The 16,808-nt window shown below is 36.0% G+C and overlaps 1 protein-coding gene across 8 annotated transcripts in view; it reads left to right on the top strand.

The window, feature by feature from the left end:
• Positions 1–16,808, top strand: part of SOX5 (SRY-box transcription factor 5) — an 899,287-nt gene that overhangs the window by 583,454 nt on the left and 299,025 nt on the right. For 6 of the 8 annotated variants that reach the window (XM_031443965.2, XM_064479110.1, XM_031443964.2 and 3 more), the window contains one exon: positions 7,961–8,192. In XM_031443965.2, the coding sequence (XP_031299825.1) occupies positions 7,962–8,192 (231 nt within the window). In that variant the 5' untranslated portion in view covers position 7,961. The remainder of the gene's footprint in view (positions 1–7,960; positions 8,193–16,808) is intronic. The other 2 variants (XM_031443970.2, XM_031443969.2) reach the window with 1 other exon arrangement.

Below are 16,808 nucleotides of genomic sequence, written 5' to 3'. Positions count from 1 at the left end.
AGATAACCAGACAAGTAAATGTAAATGTCCTGAAGTAGTTTTATTACTAGAAAAACTTGAGGAACATAACTTCCAGAAAAATAGTACACTTTTTGGATATGAAGGGTTGCCAGTTTTTATTTTATTTTGTTATATCCCATGTTTGTTGTTCTCTTAAAAGAAGACACATCCTTTCAAGTATTTTTAATTACTTTTAAAATATATTCTGCCATATTTAAGATTTAACATGAGAGATGGAATGTTAAAATTGAGTATTTAGGAAAGCAATCAATGGAAGTTCTAAGTTAAATAAACATCATGGTCCAGAATTTTTAAAGTTTATATTCAGAATGTTTCATTTTGCAGAGCTGTTTAGAGAGTAATTATGCTTCCTCGCATATCACTTTGACTTCTCTTTATATGTCTTTGCTCAGTCCTTTTCATACACTGTTCTCCCAAAATTGGATGGACTGCAAAACTCAAAATTTCCCCACCTTTGCTCTGTTTTCTTCCTATGACTCTCTTGGAGAGACAGTTCTGTTGTTGAACTGCTGTTTATTATAATGCGAAGACCAAGCAGTGTAACGAAAGATACTTAACCACTTTATGACTCAGTTTCCTTTTTTATAAATTAAGGATAATAAAAACAGTGATACAGAACATTGTGGAAGAAGTCAATGAAATTTAATTACGATTATTGGTTAACTCTACATGTGTTTAAAAGACTACACTGCCTTAGTTACTTCTACGGAAGTCCTGCATTTCCTGATTAGCTGCTATTTCTTTTTTAAAATTCTCCAATCAACAAAGATCTATTTCTAAAACTGAATTTCATATTTGTCTCCAAGTTGGCCTTTCTTTCTATCTTATGAATTTCTCTTATCAGCAGTATTGTTCTCTAAAGTATACAATCAAGTAATCTGCTTACCTTTGAATTGTCTCACCTACTCATTCTCCTTCTCTGGTTCCCACCCTCCATCTTCTATCACTAATTTCTGAGGGCTTTTCTTCCGAACATACAATTCTGACTGTTACTGTGTCACCCGGAAACTGTCTCCAGTTCCCTCTGCCTGCAGTGTCAGTTTCACGTTTTGGCTCAGCCATTCACAATTGTTAGGATTTAACCAGAATCACTATCATCTGGTCCCTAGTTTTCATTCTTATCTGCATTTACTTCTAGAATCTCCTCCTTTTTTAAAATTTTTTTTATTGAGGTATAATAAGTTTACAATGTTGTGTCAATTTCTGGCCTACAGCACGATTCTTCAGTCATACATAGAATCTACTTCTTGAACCAAACCATTCTACTCATGATCCTGTGTCATTTTATGAATTTCTTTAATTTGCTAATTTCATTTCTCCTGTCTGGAATCTTACCTTCTTTGTGTCTGTTGACATCTGGTCCATCTTTCACTGCCCTGTTGAATTCTCATGATTTGTAGGAAGCATTCTTTGATTATTTTGAGTGAGACATTACATCTCTATTATTGGTCCCCCTTAGTACTCATATTTATAACAAGTCATTTGCCTTAAAATATTCTACCTTGGTTTCTTAATTATGTTGCTATCTCAAGGCACAGTAGTCGTTCCATGAATGTTTTTCCACTGGTGAATGACTGAGTGGATATATTTCTTCTATTTCCATCTAGAGTGTTTTCTGTTTCAATCTAGACAGTACTTCCTTAAGGGTAAACCAAAAAGGTTTTCATATCTAAGTTGCCTTTTTCTTCTGTAACACGAAGGTAATTTGCCTGGCACAAAATAAACACTCATGCATGCAATTCATTCATTTATTTGTAGAAAAAATACATTGAGTGCCAGCTATGTGGTAGGAATTAATTATAACTCTTTCAGCATAGAGGATCAGACTATTTAGAGGAAAAATACGGAGCAATTTGGAAAGACTTTTATCATGCAGTCATAGCTTTAGTGTTAAATCTTGGAAAAATCAGGTAAAATGGTCAAAAATAGACCTGTACTTATTAAAATCCTGTGTCCTAGTTTTAAATACTAATAATAGGAAAAACTAAGCTATGAATAAATGTCTTAGGTTATAATGATGTTCAGTTTTTTTCATCTGGGCAACAAACAAGAGTTGATATATTTTGAGTGGGGCAAAGCCACTTCAACTATGGTGGTTAGGGAAGAAAAGCTGGGACTTTTAGTTTGCTGTATATAAATAGTTTTTATAATTTTTGTTTTTTTAAAAATATGGAACTGCAATCCTTAAAGGAAATAATATTATCATTCCAAAAGACAGACCAGTAGAAGGTACTACTTCCTAGGACTTTATCTCTGAATTAATAGTCAGAAGTTAAGGGATTTAGAGAAAGACAAAAGCTTTAAAAAGAAACTATTATATACAGAAAGCAGTTTCTATTCTGTGCCTTCCATTTTTTGCTTGTTCCACATACAAATTTCTTTGACTTTGTACTGTTGTCATTTTCCAGAATAACTGCAGCAAAGGAAAGACATATCCTAAGCAGACAGTAGTCAAGTTTAAAGCTGTGAGTAGATGATTCCTTAGTAACAGACCTATTACTAATTAACTGCAGCATTTTATATAAAGTTACTTCGCTTTTATAGTCTTTTACTTATTACATTTTTAAAAGAACTGTAGGATTGTTCACAAATACTTAAAAAACCTTGATTAAACAAGGTTTACCAGTTCCTTTATATAGAAATTATTAAAAAGAAGGATAGTGCTGTCACTGAGCTGAATTTCCTTTTTCTGACAATATTGAGGCATTTTCTAAGCATACTTGTCCTGTAAGACTTGATCTTGCAACTATCTACAGTTAGAGAATAGTTAAAAATTGCTGGTTTTAATTAGTAGCTCTCGTTTAACACATACTGATTGAAAGACTACTATTTTCAGAATGGATTTCAAGTACTGGGTAAGTAGCTCTGGATAAAAATAAAGCCTGCCCTCTTGGATCTTAAAGTTGGAGAGAAATACAAAGAAAGAAAGAATATAAAATATGTCAGGTGAAAAGTGCTGGGAAATGATGTTGGAGCAGAAAATTAAATGAAGTGAGGGAACTGGCAAATGTATGTCTGGGGTGGGATTTCAGATTGAGAAAATACCAGTTGTGAAAGAAAGATGTTTAAGTTAGTGGTAAATTAGTTTCCTGTTGCTGTTGTGACAGATTATCACAAGTTTAGTGCCTTAAGCAATACAAATGTGTTCACTTACAGTTCTGGAGGTCAGAAATCTTACAGTCAAGGTGTTGGCCAAGCTCATTATTTCTAGAGGTTCTAGGGGACAGTCTGTTTCACTGCCTTTTCTAGCTTCTAGAGGTCGACTACATTCCTTGGCCCATGGCCCCTTCTTCCATTTTCCAAGCCAGCTGCATAGTGTCATCCAGCCTCTTTCTCTAACTCTGGTCCTCTTCCCTCCCTCCCTTACAAGGAGCTTTATGACTACTTTGGGCCCACCCAAAATACCCAGAACAATCGCCTCATCTTAAGATCCTTAACTTAATCATGTTTGCAAAGTCCCTTTGGCCTTGTAAGGTAATAAGGTCACAGGTTTCAGGGGTTAGGATTTGACATCTTGGATGAGGGGCATTAGTCTGACTAACACAAAAGATTTGCAACCTTCATTGTAGATTAGAATCAACTGGGAGCTTTAAAAAATTCTGATACCCTGCCTGCACTCCAAAACCAAAAACATCAAAATATCTGGCGGTAGGACCCGGGCAGCAGTATTTTTAAACCAGTTCCAATGTGTATTCAAATATGAGAAAGAACCACTGGTTTAGATTTCTGCTGCAGTCTCACACCCTCTACCCTTATCTCTAAGTTTGCTACGTATATCCGAATACAATTGGGGACATCCTATTTATATAAAGTTACTTCACTTTTATAGTCTTCAGCCTTCACCCAGTAGCAAAGAACTCCAGTAGTTTTAAAATTACTTTCACGTATAGACTAGAGTAGCCTGATTGTGCAGACTCCTATGCAGAAAACTAAAGGAAAAGTGACTCTTGGCAAAAGCAAGTTGCCCCTTACAAGGGACTCTCTTTCTTATCTTATATTATTGCCATTTATGTAGCTCAGCGACTCCAGGAATGTTATAGACTAGAAATGAGATTTGGTCCATATTCCTCTGTCTCCCCTTTTCCTAAGTAAGCTTGAAACTAATTTATAATTGTATGTTCTAAAAGGATCTCTGCATCTTTTCTTTCATCATGACTCCTACAAGAGATATACTCTCCATGTACCCTGAGGTTTCCATTTGTTCTTTTTTTTTCCCTCAAAAATCCAACTGGTCAGCCATTCCCTGAAGCATTCCATGATCCTCTGACTCTCTTGAAGCCCTCAGGTGCTTAACTATCGTGTCATTTGGCCCTTAACCTGGACTGTCTTTCATCATTATTTCTCCTTTTGTTTAAAATCTTCTCAAGCAGTTCATAAGCTTAAAGCAGAGAACGTGAATCACGTTTTAAAATTCCGTTTAGATTAGTGTCTTGCACATAGTAAGTGGTCAGTAGAGGGCTGTTGATGACTTAAAGAGTCCTTTTTGTCTTGGAATTAGACATCGATACTTTCAAGATTTTCTTGTCCACACACAAAAAAGTGAGTTAAAGACTACTGTTATGTTAACTAACAACACAAGTTAGTTTCACACTAAATTGTATTTGTCTGCCTCATGTCAGTTTCTTTGAAGTCTGAGTTTTGCTCATTGGTAGGTCTGGCATCTACCACAGGAATGACAAAAATCATCTCTGAAGAACACATAGAGCACCCCCCAGCCTCGATACTCAAGGTATTCTCAGGTGTCCTTGCAATGAAGCACAGCCATGTAGTTTGAGCTGCAGAAATTGGAACCCTGCATATCCCAGACAGACAATATATCAAAACTTGCAGTGCTTCCTTAATGCTTTTTTAAAATTAATGAGACTTTCTTCTGTCCAAAAGGAAACCTGTTGGTAGACAAATAAAAGTCCAAGAATCTAATGGTATTGATAATCTCATTATCAATATTTTTAGAAGTACAGTGAGTCAGACTAAACATGGATAATGTAACCAACAGATTGCTAGCTCTACATAATTTGTTATGTGCTGTACTTTTTTTTCTCATTTTTGTAGCCTATTGATATGGTCATAGTTATTTTATTGTAATAATTTAAAAATTCTTTAAGAAATCTTTTACCTGAACTGCATAAAAATATTATCAAGTCTAACATATTAAGGACATTCTGTAAGTCTCAGAAAATGGAATTGAAATAAACATGAAATACATAATATTCTAGGAACAGTTGCCTTCTGACACTGTAACTCCTTCATTTTCAGTGTTTTAGACCTTATACTTTTTTCACCATAGAATGACATGCATTTGGAGAGAATGTTTATTCACTGGACTATAGTGATAATTTAGATATTGAAAGAACCAAAAGTTTTGAGAAGAGTAGTGATGTCTTATCTGTCTTCCTTATCTACCTTATGCCTACTTTTAGACTTTCAATTTTCATAGTCAGTACTGATAATGATACTAATAAAGTAGAAGTCAACAAAAAGGTCATGCCTTCTGAAAGTCATAGAATTATATTCGCTTAAGAAAGGCCAGCTGGTCTAACTTCCTCCTTTGATAACCCAGAAACTGGCTCTTGCCAGTAGCCTGGAGTTTTCAGACAATTAAGCAATTGATTGTACAAAAGACTGAGGTAGACGCTGAAATACCAATTTATTAATTATGGCAAGGATAGTAATGCCCACAAAGACCATAAATGTTACGGTTTATGTAATAAATGAGTAATCTCCTTGTAGGCAAGCTTCATGTAAAACCAAGAAATAATGAAAAGTCTCTTTATTGATTTAATATGTCAAATCACAAAGACTTTATATATTTTCGCTCTGTTCTGTCAGCCTATTCTCTTTAAGGGAATCAGAAGTTTGCTTGAAGAGCATAGAAACAGAACAGTGGAAATTAAATATCTCTAGAGTTGAGTTCTTACCTATAGTTTAATCTATCAGCTTGGTGATAGATATGGTGTTCCCAATGAAACTAAGACCACTCTGTTAACTCCAGCCCCTGACGTCTTTTCTACGTATTTGGAGTATACTTGGAGGAAACCTTGGTAACGAGACCAGAAATAGTTAAAGATACCTGAAATGTGATGGCCCATTCTGCTTCTCCTTTAAACACTGCTTACGTGGTAACACTAACATTTCCTCTTCCTCTGTTCTTCTCCTCTGATCAAGATCCCTATTAACATTTCTTTTTAACATGTGCTAATATATTTGATGGGTTTACTGTCAAGTGTGACTGGCCAGGGAGCATTTCTCTACTTTGAGACTGTGTATTTCATGTTGATTTTACAGTTTAACTCTTAGAAGGCAATCTGCTTTCCACATTTTGGGATTTTTTTTTATGTTTTTGAGGAGAGAAGGTCACATTGTAGTTTTAAAGTTTGTAAAATAGACAACAGCTATTGTTTATGGAGTGTCTACTCTGAGCTAAATGCTCCACAAGTCATTTTTCATATGTACAGTTCATTCTTAAAAAGCACTGCAAGTAAATATTACATCTCACTTTAAAGATGAGTAAATTTAAGTAGAGAGTAAAGTAAACCTCACATCTAGTAAGTAGCAGAATCAGGGTTTTAATTCATGCTTGTCTGATTCCGCAGCCCTTAGTTTTTCTACTCTGCCATTATACCTTAATCGAATATCTTTAGTACTCGAATGCACTTTTCTTTTGAAACTTCTAACACTAAGAATAGTATTATTCAGCAGTGATTAGAGGCCTCTCTTTCGGTAGTACACTTTAAATTTAAAAATCAGTGATACATAGGAAAGAAGTGATACCACAGTTAGTTAATGCTTCCCTGCCTCCTGTTCCACTGGTCTAGAATAAGAATGGATGATTCTGTAAATACTCTTTGTTTGTTGAACAAAAATTAGGGCATTTTCAAGGGCAGACCAAGTTGGAAATAAAAGAGAGTTTTTTTCTGAATTAAACATTTTACCTCTGTACTGCTTCTTTATAAAAGCTTTTAATGAAAAGAAAAGGATGTCTTCTATTTAACAAAAAATATTTGCCACATATTTTTAACCTCTGGTAATATTCTCAATCAGACTCAAGTACAAAAAATATTTAATTTTTGTTCAGTTATCTAAGTGTATTGTCATATAGGCATTCGCTAGTCAAAGCAAAACACTTTTTCTTTTGCTTTTTTTTCCTTTTACTTAGGTATTCTAAAGAAGTAAATAAGTCTGAGAATCCACATCTAAATAGTTTTTGGAACTGTGGAAAACAATTAAAATATTTTTATATTCTTACCTTTTTTTTAAACTACTTTGCAAATTTTATATTAGAACTGAATGCCAAAACTGAGTGATTTGGGGAGGCAAGAGAGAAAAATTCTCAAACGTTTCAAGATTAAAAGTGATTGTAAAACTTACTCAATTCTTAATAAGTTTTAAACAAATACCAAACTTCTTATTTTGTGGTCTGAGGTTTGCTTATAACCAGTATTTCTACATTTCACAATAATCTTAATAAAATGCAAATTTGTTATGATGGCAATTATTCAGTTACTTTGTTTATTTTTTGATGAAAGAAATTTTAGTTATTTCCCTTCTTTTAACTGCCAACAGTATTTGCTATTCATAGATGGTCTGTCTTCAATAAGGTCTATCAAAGTGTAAAACGAGATGGGTATTTTTCTTTCCCTTAAAATGGAATAGTCTTTCATTATGCAGTGTTCTTAGGTGAATTCTCTTGTTTAAGAAGCCAGAATACAAGAGAGTGCTATATTAGTGTATTATTCTCACAACAAACAAGCACTGTTCTGCTGCTACCTGCTTGGCCATTGTTTCTGATTGTGTGTGCTTTGCAGTGGTATTTGGATGGTTTCCTGCTCTCTGCCAGCACAAAAAGGCATTTCTGTTACAATGGCCCCTAACCACACAATGACGGCATTAAGGATTTATGTGGAGGTTTCATTATTTTCTCCTCTTTTGTTCCTTCCAGGATGTCTTCCAAGCGACCAGCCTCTCCGTATGGGGAAGCAGATGGAGAGGTAGCCATGGTGACAAGCAGACAGAAAGTGGAAGAAGAGGAGAGTGACGGGCTCCCAGCCTTTCACCTTCCCTTGCATGTGAGTTTTCCCAACAAGCCTCACTCTGAGGAATTTCAGCCAGTTTCTCTGCTGACGCAAGAGACTTGTGGCCATAGGACTCCCACTTCTCAGCACAATACAATGGTAGGTTTCTCATGGTCTGTTGTGCCTACACTCACTTTGTGACCCGTCTACTCCTCTAATAGTTTGGCTTCAGTCCTTTGCTTCGTAATTATCATCCACTTAACAGCCGTACACAAGATTCACCCCTAGCATGTTAGAATTCTTGACAAGTAAATTGATCCCAGTAGGGAGAGCAAGATGAACTATTTTTGTTTATTTGTTTTATTTTTCAAGAACTCTGCTTTTGAGACAATTTAATTAGAGGAAAAAACAAAAATAATGTTAAAGTAACACATTTAAAATTAGTACATATGAAAGTTAGGGGTCATGCTATGTCTAGTAGAGGACTTTTCCAGTTAGAGTTGCAATATAGTTTGAACGTTTCTATCATGATAAATCAGTGTTTCCCACTCCCCCACAATTTTGCTTTGCCCAGATTGGATTCCAGTATTTCTTACAGTACTGGGAATATTACAGAATATTATTTCATGGAGATGATAGTTTTCTAATGTGATTATACTAATTTCTAACTCAGTCCCATTCACTCTGTTGCTTTGATAAATAATAATTCCCTGGTATATCTTATTCCAGAATTTGCAACCCAGGATATTTATCTGGCCCCTTATCCTGGGGTCTGCATCACTACAGAAGAGTAGGAAGCTGTGGTTTCATGGATGAGAGGGATGAAGGCAGCATAGCATCTTTGGCTGAAGTTTAAATGGCAGACGGACACACAAACAAATAAAGCTTTTAGGCCCTTCTTAAGAACTTAAATACATAGAATCGGCATGCTGGCGAGGTAGCAGGGCACTTAGCTGCCAGTAAAGTCACCTTCGCCTTTTCAGCATGGCTGCTTGGATGGATGTTGCGTTTTTGTGGCCCCTCTTCTACTTCAAGGATGCCAGTGATGTTAATTTTAACCAAATCACACCAACAAAAATGTTTCATCACACATTCCCATACCTTAGAAAACAGCTCTGATTCTGTTAAATCCTCTTTTTTTTCTTGGCCTTCTCTAGGAAGTTATTACACATCATAAGTGTACTTGGTACTGAAATATGCCCACTTGTTTATGTCCTTGCATTGCTGTATGTAGAATTAAATCAATAAGAAACAGATTGTTCCCTAATGTCTGTGAAATAAACACTATTCTTTGATAATTCACATTAGATTTAAATATTCCCGTTCAACATTTTAAGCCTTGCAAGTCAAAATTTCTCTGGGTATTTTCTGCTGTGTGGTAGAATTTTCTTACCCAAGAGTAACGTTTTAGCTAACACTTGTATAGCGCTTTTATAGATGTATTTTAAGCACATGACATGTATTAACTCATTTAACCTTCACCATAATTCAGGGAGGTGTTATCATTAATCTCATTTTACAGGTGAGGAAACTGAGGCACAGAGAGGTTAAATAATTTGCTCCAGCTTACAGCTAGTAAGTGGAGAACCAGGTTTTCCCGGGCAGTCTGGCTTTGGATTCCACGCTTATAAACATTATAGCTCTTCACAAGGGCACGCTCAGATGTAATTTTCTAACGACCTTTCACTCATCAAGCTAAATCACACTATCCATCATTCCTTCCTTCTCCCCCTGCTATGAGTTCATGTTCGTTATGTGCAACAACATAACTCCTTGGCCTCCTCTCACAAAGGGTAAATGAGGAAAAGAAAGGGGGCAGTGGTGGTTCGCAGCTTAGCAGGGTAAGAAGGCCAGGCTCTCCATTTGACACTGCGCCAGTGCTAATGCCTTATCCTGCTCAGTATTTTGACCACAGGGCATACCCTGTTGAGAGGGCTTTGTGGCTTGGTTTTCCTGTGATACTGCTATAAATATAAACACAAATTTAAAACAGTGAATGTAAACAGTTATGACTAGAAGAATACAACAGAGATAAAGGGGAGATTATTTTAAGTATCCTCAAGGATGGGTGTGAGAAATGTACATTAAATTACACACTGCGGTTGGCATGAATGGAGGCTGCGATGCAGCATGTTCGTGAAAATGTAACTACTCGGCCTGTAATGGAGACTCCAGTCCAACCAAATAGAAGCTATGAACTGCTTGCTTTGCACCACACTTCTTGTTGTGCACTGTGGAAGGAGATTCGCACGAGGCATAGCTCCTCTCCTCAGGCAGCTTCATGTGGGGGAGCAGTTCTTAACTGGGGTCTGTGGGTCTTCTGAAGACGAATGGAGAGTTGTGTATTTGCACACGTGTGAGTAGGATTATGGTTTTCCTCAGACTCTCGAGTAGATCTGTAACCCCAAAGGGTTCAGACCTGCTGTTCTGAAAGCCGCTGCAGTTGGTATACAAGTGGTTTAACTTAACTGTAGCGGCTCCAGCGCTGGCGTTTTCTTTTACTGTGGCTCTAGCTGACTACTAAACTTGTTTCTGCCTCGGATGTTTCCTGATTCCACCAGCTTTTCATCTTTGACGGTTGGAAGAGTCTCCTGTATGATCTCAAATTTCCAGCCTCTCTTTGCTCCTGTCTTTCAAGTTCCACTAGGTTTATTTCCCTGGGAAATGAGTTGGATTGTTTACCCGACTTTGGAAACTAATGTGTGTCCTTGTTGCTTACATGATTTAGTCTAAAACTCTTTATCTTAGCACAGAACTCCCTATAGATTAGCACCAAAATATGGCTTTTGTCTCCTCGCGGCTGCAGCCTGCCTCACACCCAGTGTTTCAGTCACGTGGAGATCTTCATACATGTTCATAAAGATACCAGGTGATCTCAAATGACACAGACACTCTTTCTGCCTGGAAAACTGTCTTTTTCATATTTCACCTTCCTGGTGAATTGTGTTTCTCCCACAAGACTGAGTTCAAAACTGCTTTTTAGATACTTTTACTGACATCCCAAGGCAGAATGGTTGCTGCATTATTCTTTTATCCATGGTACTTGTTTGTATCTTTTCTCATGGCCTATGTTATAATTTATGTGTTTACCTGTCTGCCTTTCCATGAAGGCATACATATACAAATACATACACAGGTATCTGGTTGTCACCGAGCATGTAATATACTCAGTTTATGAGTAAATGCAGAGTTTATATGGATGTTTAACTAGTAACTATGTTTCGGGCAAAGTTGTCAAGATGTTATTCATGGTAAGTATGCTGATAGAAATAAAGTAGAAATGTATTATATTCAGAAAACAGAGAGTATATTACAATAGTCATGATATATTCAGCTATTAAGCTGATTAAGATATATTTTACTCATTTATCAGAATGATTGAATATATTCATAGAATTGTTCAACACAAATTAGTTATATTTTCTTCTGGATACTAGGCCATTGTCATAGTCACATAACAGGTCCTCTTATTTCAAAAGTGAAATATATTATTTTTTCCTTTTTTAGTATCTTTGAAAAACAGAGACTTTCATGGTGTTTATCATAAACCTCAATTTAAGGAAAAACACCAGATTTCATTGTCAATTTATGTGTGACTTTCATACTCCATTCTTTAATAAAAAGAGAGGTGTTGAGAGATCTACATTTTGTATTGCCCACGTGGTTTAGAGTCTAAGTAATCTCTGTAATGCTAGCTTGAAGTTATAGAGAAATGCTTTCAGATAACATTTAGGTTGGAAGATATTTCCTGAGATAGAAGTTCTGACACCTCATGACTATTACCATATAAAGATTTTTGGAAATTAGGGTTCTGTGTTCATGTTCAGGGTATACAAGTGTTAAAGTTTGGAATTGGATCAGATAAAGAGGGAATTCTTTCTTTCTGAAGCTGTGTCTTTTGCCATAATATTTTGGAAAAAATAACCAAGTGGCTGACGAAGAGCAACTCCCCAGACGACTGTAACTGGTTTAAATGCTGCCGGTTCCTCTGTTCTTCAAGGGTGTTGCTCACTGTTGAGAGTGCACTGTGGGTGAGCTGTCTTAAGCAGGGTGTTCGCATACATTTATAAAATTCTGTCGAACTTCTGATCAGTGTAAGAGTGAGGCACTGATGACTGCAAGTATGAAAAAGACTGAGTCTGTGGGTTTCTTCTCTGAAGATCTCATCATCTTGCCAAGGAATTAATAGCAAAATTTGTTTCCCATATAATTGTGAAAAAGGTAAAAGGCAAGGTTGGCAAGTCTGGTTCTGACATGAGTGGAAAGGCAGTCCTGGACTTTTTTTTTTTTATGAGGGTTTGATCTACCCTTCTTATCCCCTCTGCTCCCTTTTTTAACATGGGTTTGGAAGCTGTCACTTCAGAGTTTCAGAGACAAGCAAGAGACACTATAATTGCTGGCTCATTTTTGATAATAGTTCTTATAGATGGATTTATTTCATGAATCATAGAACTAGCCAGAAGATGTCCTCATGGCGGTCAGCGTAATCATTTATGAGTACCAGAAGGGAAGAGAGTAAGTTTGAAGAGAAACCAGGTAGCAGCCTGAGAGGCAGCCGGGGGGCTCCACAGCGGCCATGTTGGCGGCTTGTTTTCATCTGGCTGCCTCCTCCTTCTGTCCGTTAGATGGTTGTTCTGGTGTCAAACGTGTTGTGAAACGAAAGTCTTGACCACCTGTGGTTACTGAATAATCAGTTGTCTTCTTTTTTTCCCTACTAAATGTTTACTGTAATCTTAGCCAAACTCTATTTTGACTCAAGTTCCTCTAGAGTTGAGTGAATAGTTTTGTATACCTGTAGAATGGCTGCTTCCCATATTGACTGTTAAAATACATAATTATTTATTGTAACAATACAGTATTCTATTAAAAATAATTTGAGTTGCTTTCTATAGATAGCTGAGTATCATATGAAATAAAGATACATTTGTGTGTAACATTTTAACATTTAAATATCCAATAGATTTGGAAATACGATGTTATAATATGTTTTGGTATCTCATTTTTTACTTGTAACGATAACATTTTCCTGGAATTGTTAAAACAACTCTGGGCATATGGTAGACTGATTAGATTTAATAATTTGATGTATCTCAATGTTAATGTGACAATAGTTATCATAAAGCAACATTCAGGGTGAGTCAGTTTCTTCCTGAAGTCCATCATGAAAAGAAAAAGCTTTCTGTTTAAGTTGATCTTCTATAGAAGTTGGATATACAGCTGAGAATGGAGTATAAAATTATAGCACGGCTCCAACACATGAAATGCAGCCTTAAACACTGAAAGAATTCATTCGATGCACAGAGAGGCTTTTACTTACTCAGGCTCAACCTCAACTCCTGGGATTCTTTATTTACCCAATATAATTTTAATTGCTATATGATAGCTGTATCTTGAAATACCCTTTATATAAATTTTGCTTATAATCTCAACAGTTGTTAGAAATGTATTTTTGATGTTTGACTAGGATAATTTTATGTGAGAAGTACTGTTCAAAACTTAAGAAGGAAAAGAGAAAACTACATATGTGTTATTTAAAAATAAGTCACAGAATAAGACCTTAATTATGATATGATAGAGATTCCTATTTTTATATGGTGGTTTTTATAAGCTTTTAAATGTCTGGTTACCTTTGTACATCAGAATTGCATAAGTTATTGTGATGGCATAATGCATACTGTTGTTAACACCAGTACGGTTATTGTGCCAGTTCTAATAATGAGAATTTCATTGTTTAGGGAGAGCAGTCTCCTACACTCTAGACAAAAGTGTAATTACTTTTGAACGATGTGGAATGTGCTCAGTTTAATAGCATGGAGAATAGATTCAGAAAGATTCAGATAAAGTAAGCTTGGAAGCCATATGTGCAGTGTGGCAGTATAAAATTATGAGAGTAGGCAGTATAATTCGACACACACATACCCAGTTTCACACACTTTATCTATAAACTGTTGTTTCTGTAAGAGAGAGTCTTGCTTATCTGAACAAGGCCAGTTCAGCTGAAACAAGGTGAAAATGGTGACAAGTTTGTATTTGTTTTTTGTACTAAATTGATGTTTATCATACAATGAAATTACATTGTTACAAACATTATTCTGTAAATGTTGTCAGAAAATACCACACAGAGCTATTTATCTAGATAAAATCCTAGGCTTGTGTTTGAATGTAAGTGGTTCAATCTTTATTCTTGCATTGTTTCCGAAAATTACCCCCAGGGCTAGAAGGAATGAGGACATGTGAAAAACAATCACATGTTTGGGGTCCATCAGAGCCTCTGGATTAAGTTGTGCAATAGATCTAGTTTTGTCCAGTTGCCATCAACTCCATGCCCGGGGTTGGGAGAGAGTCTGATGTGAAATGGAGAAAACCTTGAGCCATGTGATGTCCACAGTATTTGAAGTGCTACTGTTGAGTTGAAACTTAACTGGGCCTTGAGAAATTAATGAATGTGCTCTCACATGGAAAAAGAAAAACCGCTACGTGGGAATTGTCAGATAGTTCAGGACACTTAATGAGGGTCTGCTGTGAGCTTCTTCACAGCGTGCTGTGCGGTGACAGGGGAGTGAATAAAAACTTCTAATGCTAAGGTAATGGGGGAAAGTGTGTTTGCTTAGGAAGATTTGGCCTAATGGAATTTAATGACCTTCATTTAATAGGTGGTGTTTTGGAAAGACTCAGCTCAAATATATGCAGTGAGCACTTACCAGCAGAGACAGAGAAGTGGGGAAGAACTAGCCTCTTCCCTCATGTAGCTTTTTGTTTAGTATGGAGGTAAGACAAGCACAAAAATCACCAGACTGTAATATGAAATCTTAGAACCCTGATGCAAGCCAGCAGGTGCTAAGGAGAGTCACAGCTGAAAGATGTCTCATTCATGTGGATCAGAAACATCAATTTGAAATTGTTTCCACAATAAAATTGCTGGATGCCAAGATATTAAAAATATATACACATTGGATCATTACCATTAACGCAAGGACTTTATACTTGTGTACGGTTTTGCTTTTGCCATAAACATTTTGTTCCCAGAAGAAATGACCAAGTAAGGGAAAAGAGCAAATTAGAAAAATACACTAAAGACAAAATGCCCTGTGAGGCTCTTAATGTAAAATGTAGGGAAGTTAGTAAAATATTTGCCTTGTATTAATAGGAATAAGAGCAACTACTTTAGTTATTAGTGTTTTGAATGTTTCCTGTCTTTAATCTGGGTCGCCACCTTGACTGGAGTGGAAAGAATGATGGGACACTTGGCTAGGGTATTGAAAACAGCAAGGACGCTAGTGAGCTATGCTGGGAAAATACTTGAATTGTGTTCCTGATTTTGTTGAAGGGATAGGCGTTCATCTTCATCTCATTTGTTACTCTCTGACCTGCATGGTAGGATCGTTTGTAATTGGAAGTTAAAAATAATGAAAAATTTGGGAACCATCCTTCATTCTGTATCTTAGATGTTTGTTTTAAATTCTTCCTCATTTTCTTCCTTTGACTCCTTTCCTCGTTTGTTCCTCCTCTTCCTCTCTCTTTCAGTTTGCCTCTATCAGAAAACATTCTTAATGGAGCCTCTTGTGGATCAATGGAGCCATTATCAGGAAGGGCGAGGGGAGAGAATCAACACCATTGTGCTCAGATACATACTTCCTTCTTATTTACATATACTGCCTCTTGGGGGGTTGCCAAACCTTCCTGCAGTCAGGCCAGGTTTCTCTGAGGGTATGTGATTAATAAAGATCAGATGGTTCTATGATACAGTTTTTACTGACTTTTTTAGTAAACAGAGACAGTGTAGTTAGTTTTTCACAAAACTATATGATGTATTTCTTCCATTTATTTAGAGATTATATTCTGTAAGTTTTTTCTCATGATTCAGTGTTGATAGTAGTGATCATTTTATTTTTAACATCCTTATTTGGCAAACAAACAAAAAAAACAATAAATACTTAGAACCTTATGTTGGTTTGCAATTTATTTTTTGAAATTGTACTTACCGGTGAGTCCAGATGTCTGATACCTAGTGCCATGGCGGATGCCTGTGCTCTCTGTGTGCCGCTGACCGCTTCCATTTGAGATTATTTAACGGCCTCTGTCACTATTTTCATTCAGTCCTAGATTGTTCTTTAACTCAATTAATTTTTTGTTTTCTTACTTATTTCCAAAATTTGAGATTTTATAGAGACATAAAAATGAGAAATAGGGAATGGAGATCATTCACCTACCTAGAAAGTAGTTTTGATGTTAGTGTCACTATATTAACTTAATATGAGTGATAATAGCAATGAGTTTGTCATCATTTCTTATTTTATACTTGAAAAAGACAGTTACCTGAGGGAATCCAAAATAAGTAAGAATTTTGCAGTGTTGAATGCTAGGAATTGGAATGAAATCTGTAAGACTTGCTAACTAAATTACTAATGGGAACTCAAAATATTTCAAATAATACACCATACTTCATGTTGGCTATATTGGTTATATACAACTATCCACTATATCTGGAAAGGACAAATGGTTTTTGTATAATAGTCTCTTATAAAAGCACAACCATTAGGACTTAATTTGGATCTTAAGAAAGTAAAGTCGTAACAATAATGTAATGTAGAATTGGGCTTTCATCGTAATTTCTTTTTCTCATGTATTTCGGCAGTTAGATTCACGCAGTTTTCTCTTTTAAAAATACAGACAAAGACAAATACCTAGATCTGGAGGTGATAAGCTAAAAGGTAGAAGGAAATTCCATAATATAGGATTAATAGGAAGATTGGGGGGAGCACTTTCAAGAGAAAT

Source organism: Camelus dromedarius, chromosome 25 (genome assembly GCF_036321535.1).
Source record: "Camelus dromedarius isolate mCamDro1 chromosome 25, mCamDro1.pat, whole genome shotgun sequence".
In the NCBI taxonomy this organism is placed as follows: domain Eukaryota; kingdom Metazoa; phylum Chordata; class Mammalia; order Artiodactyla; family Camelidae; genus Camelus; species Camelus dromedarius.
Note: the sequence above shows the minus strand (reverse complement) of the source record. Positions and strands in the feature narration are given on the sequence as shown.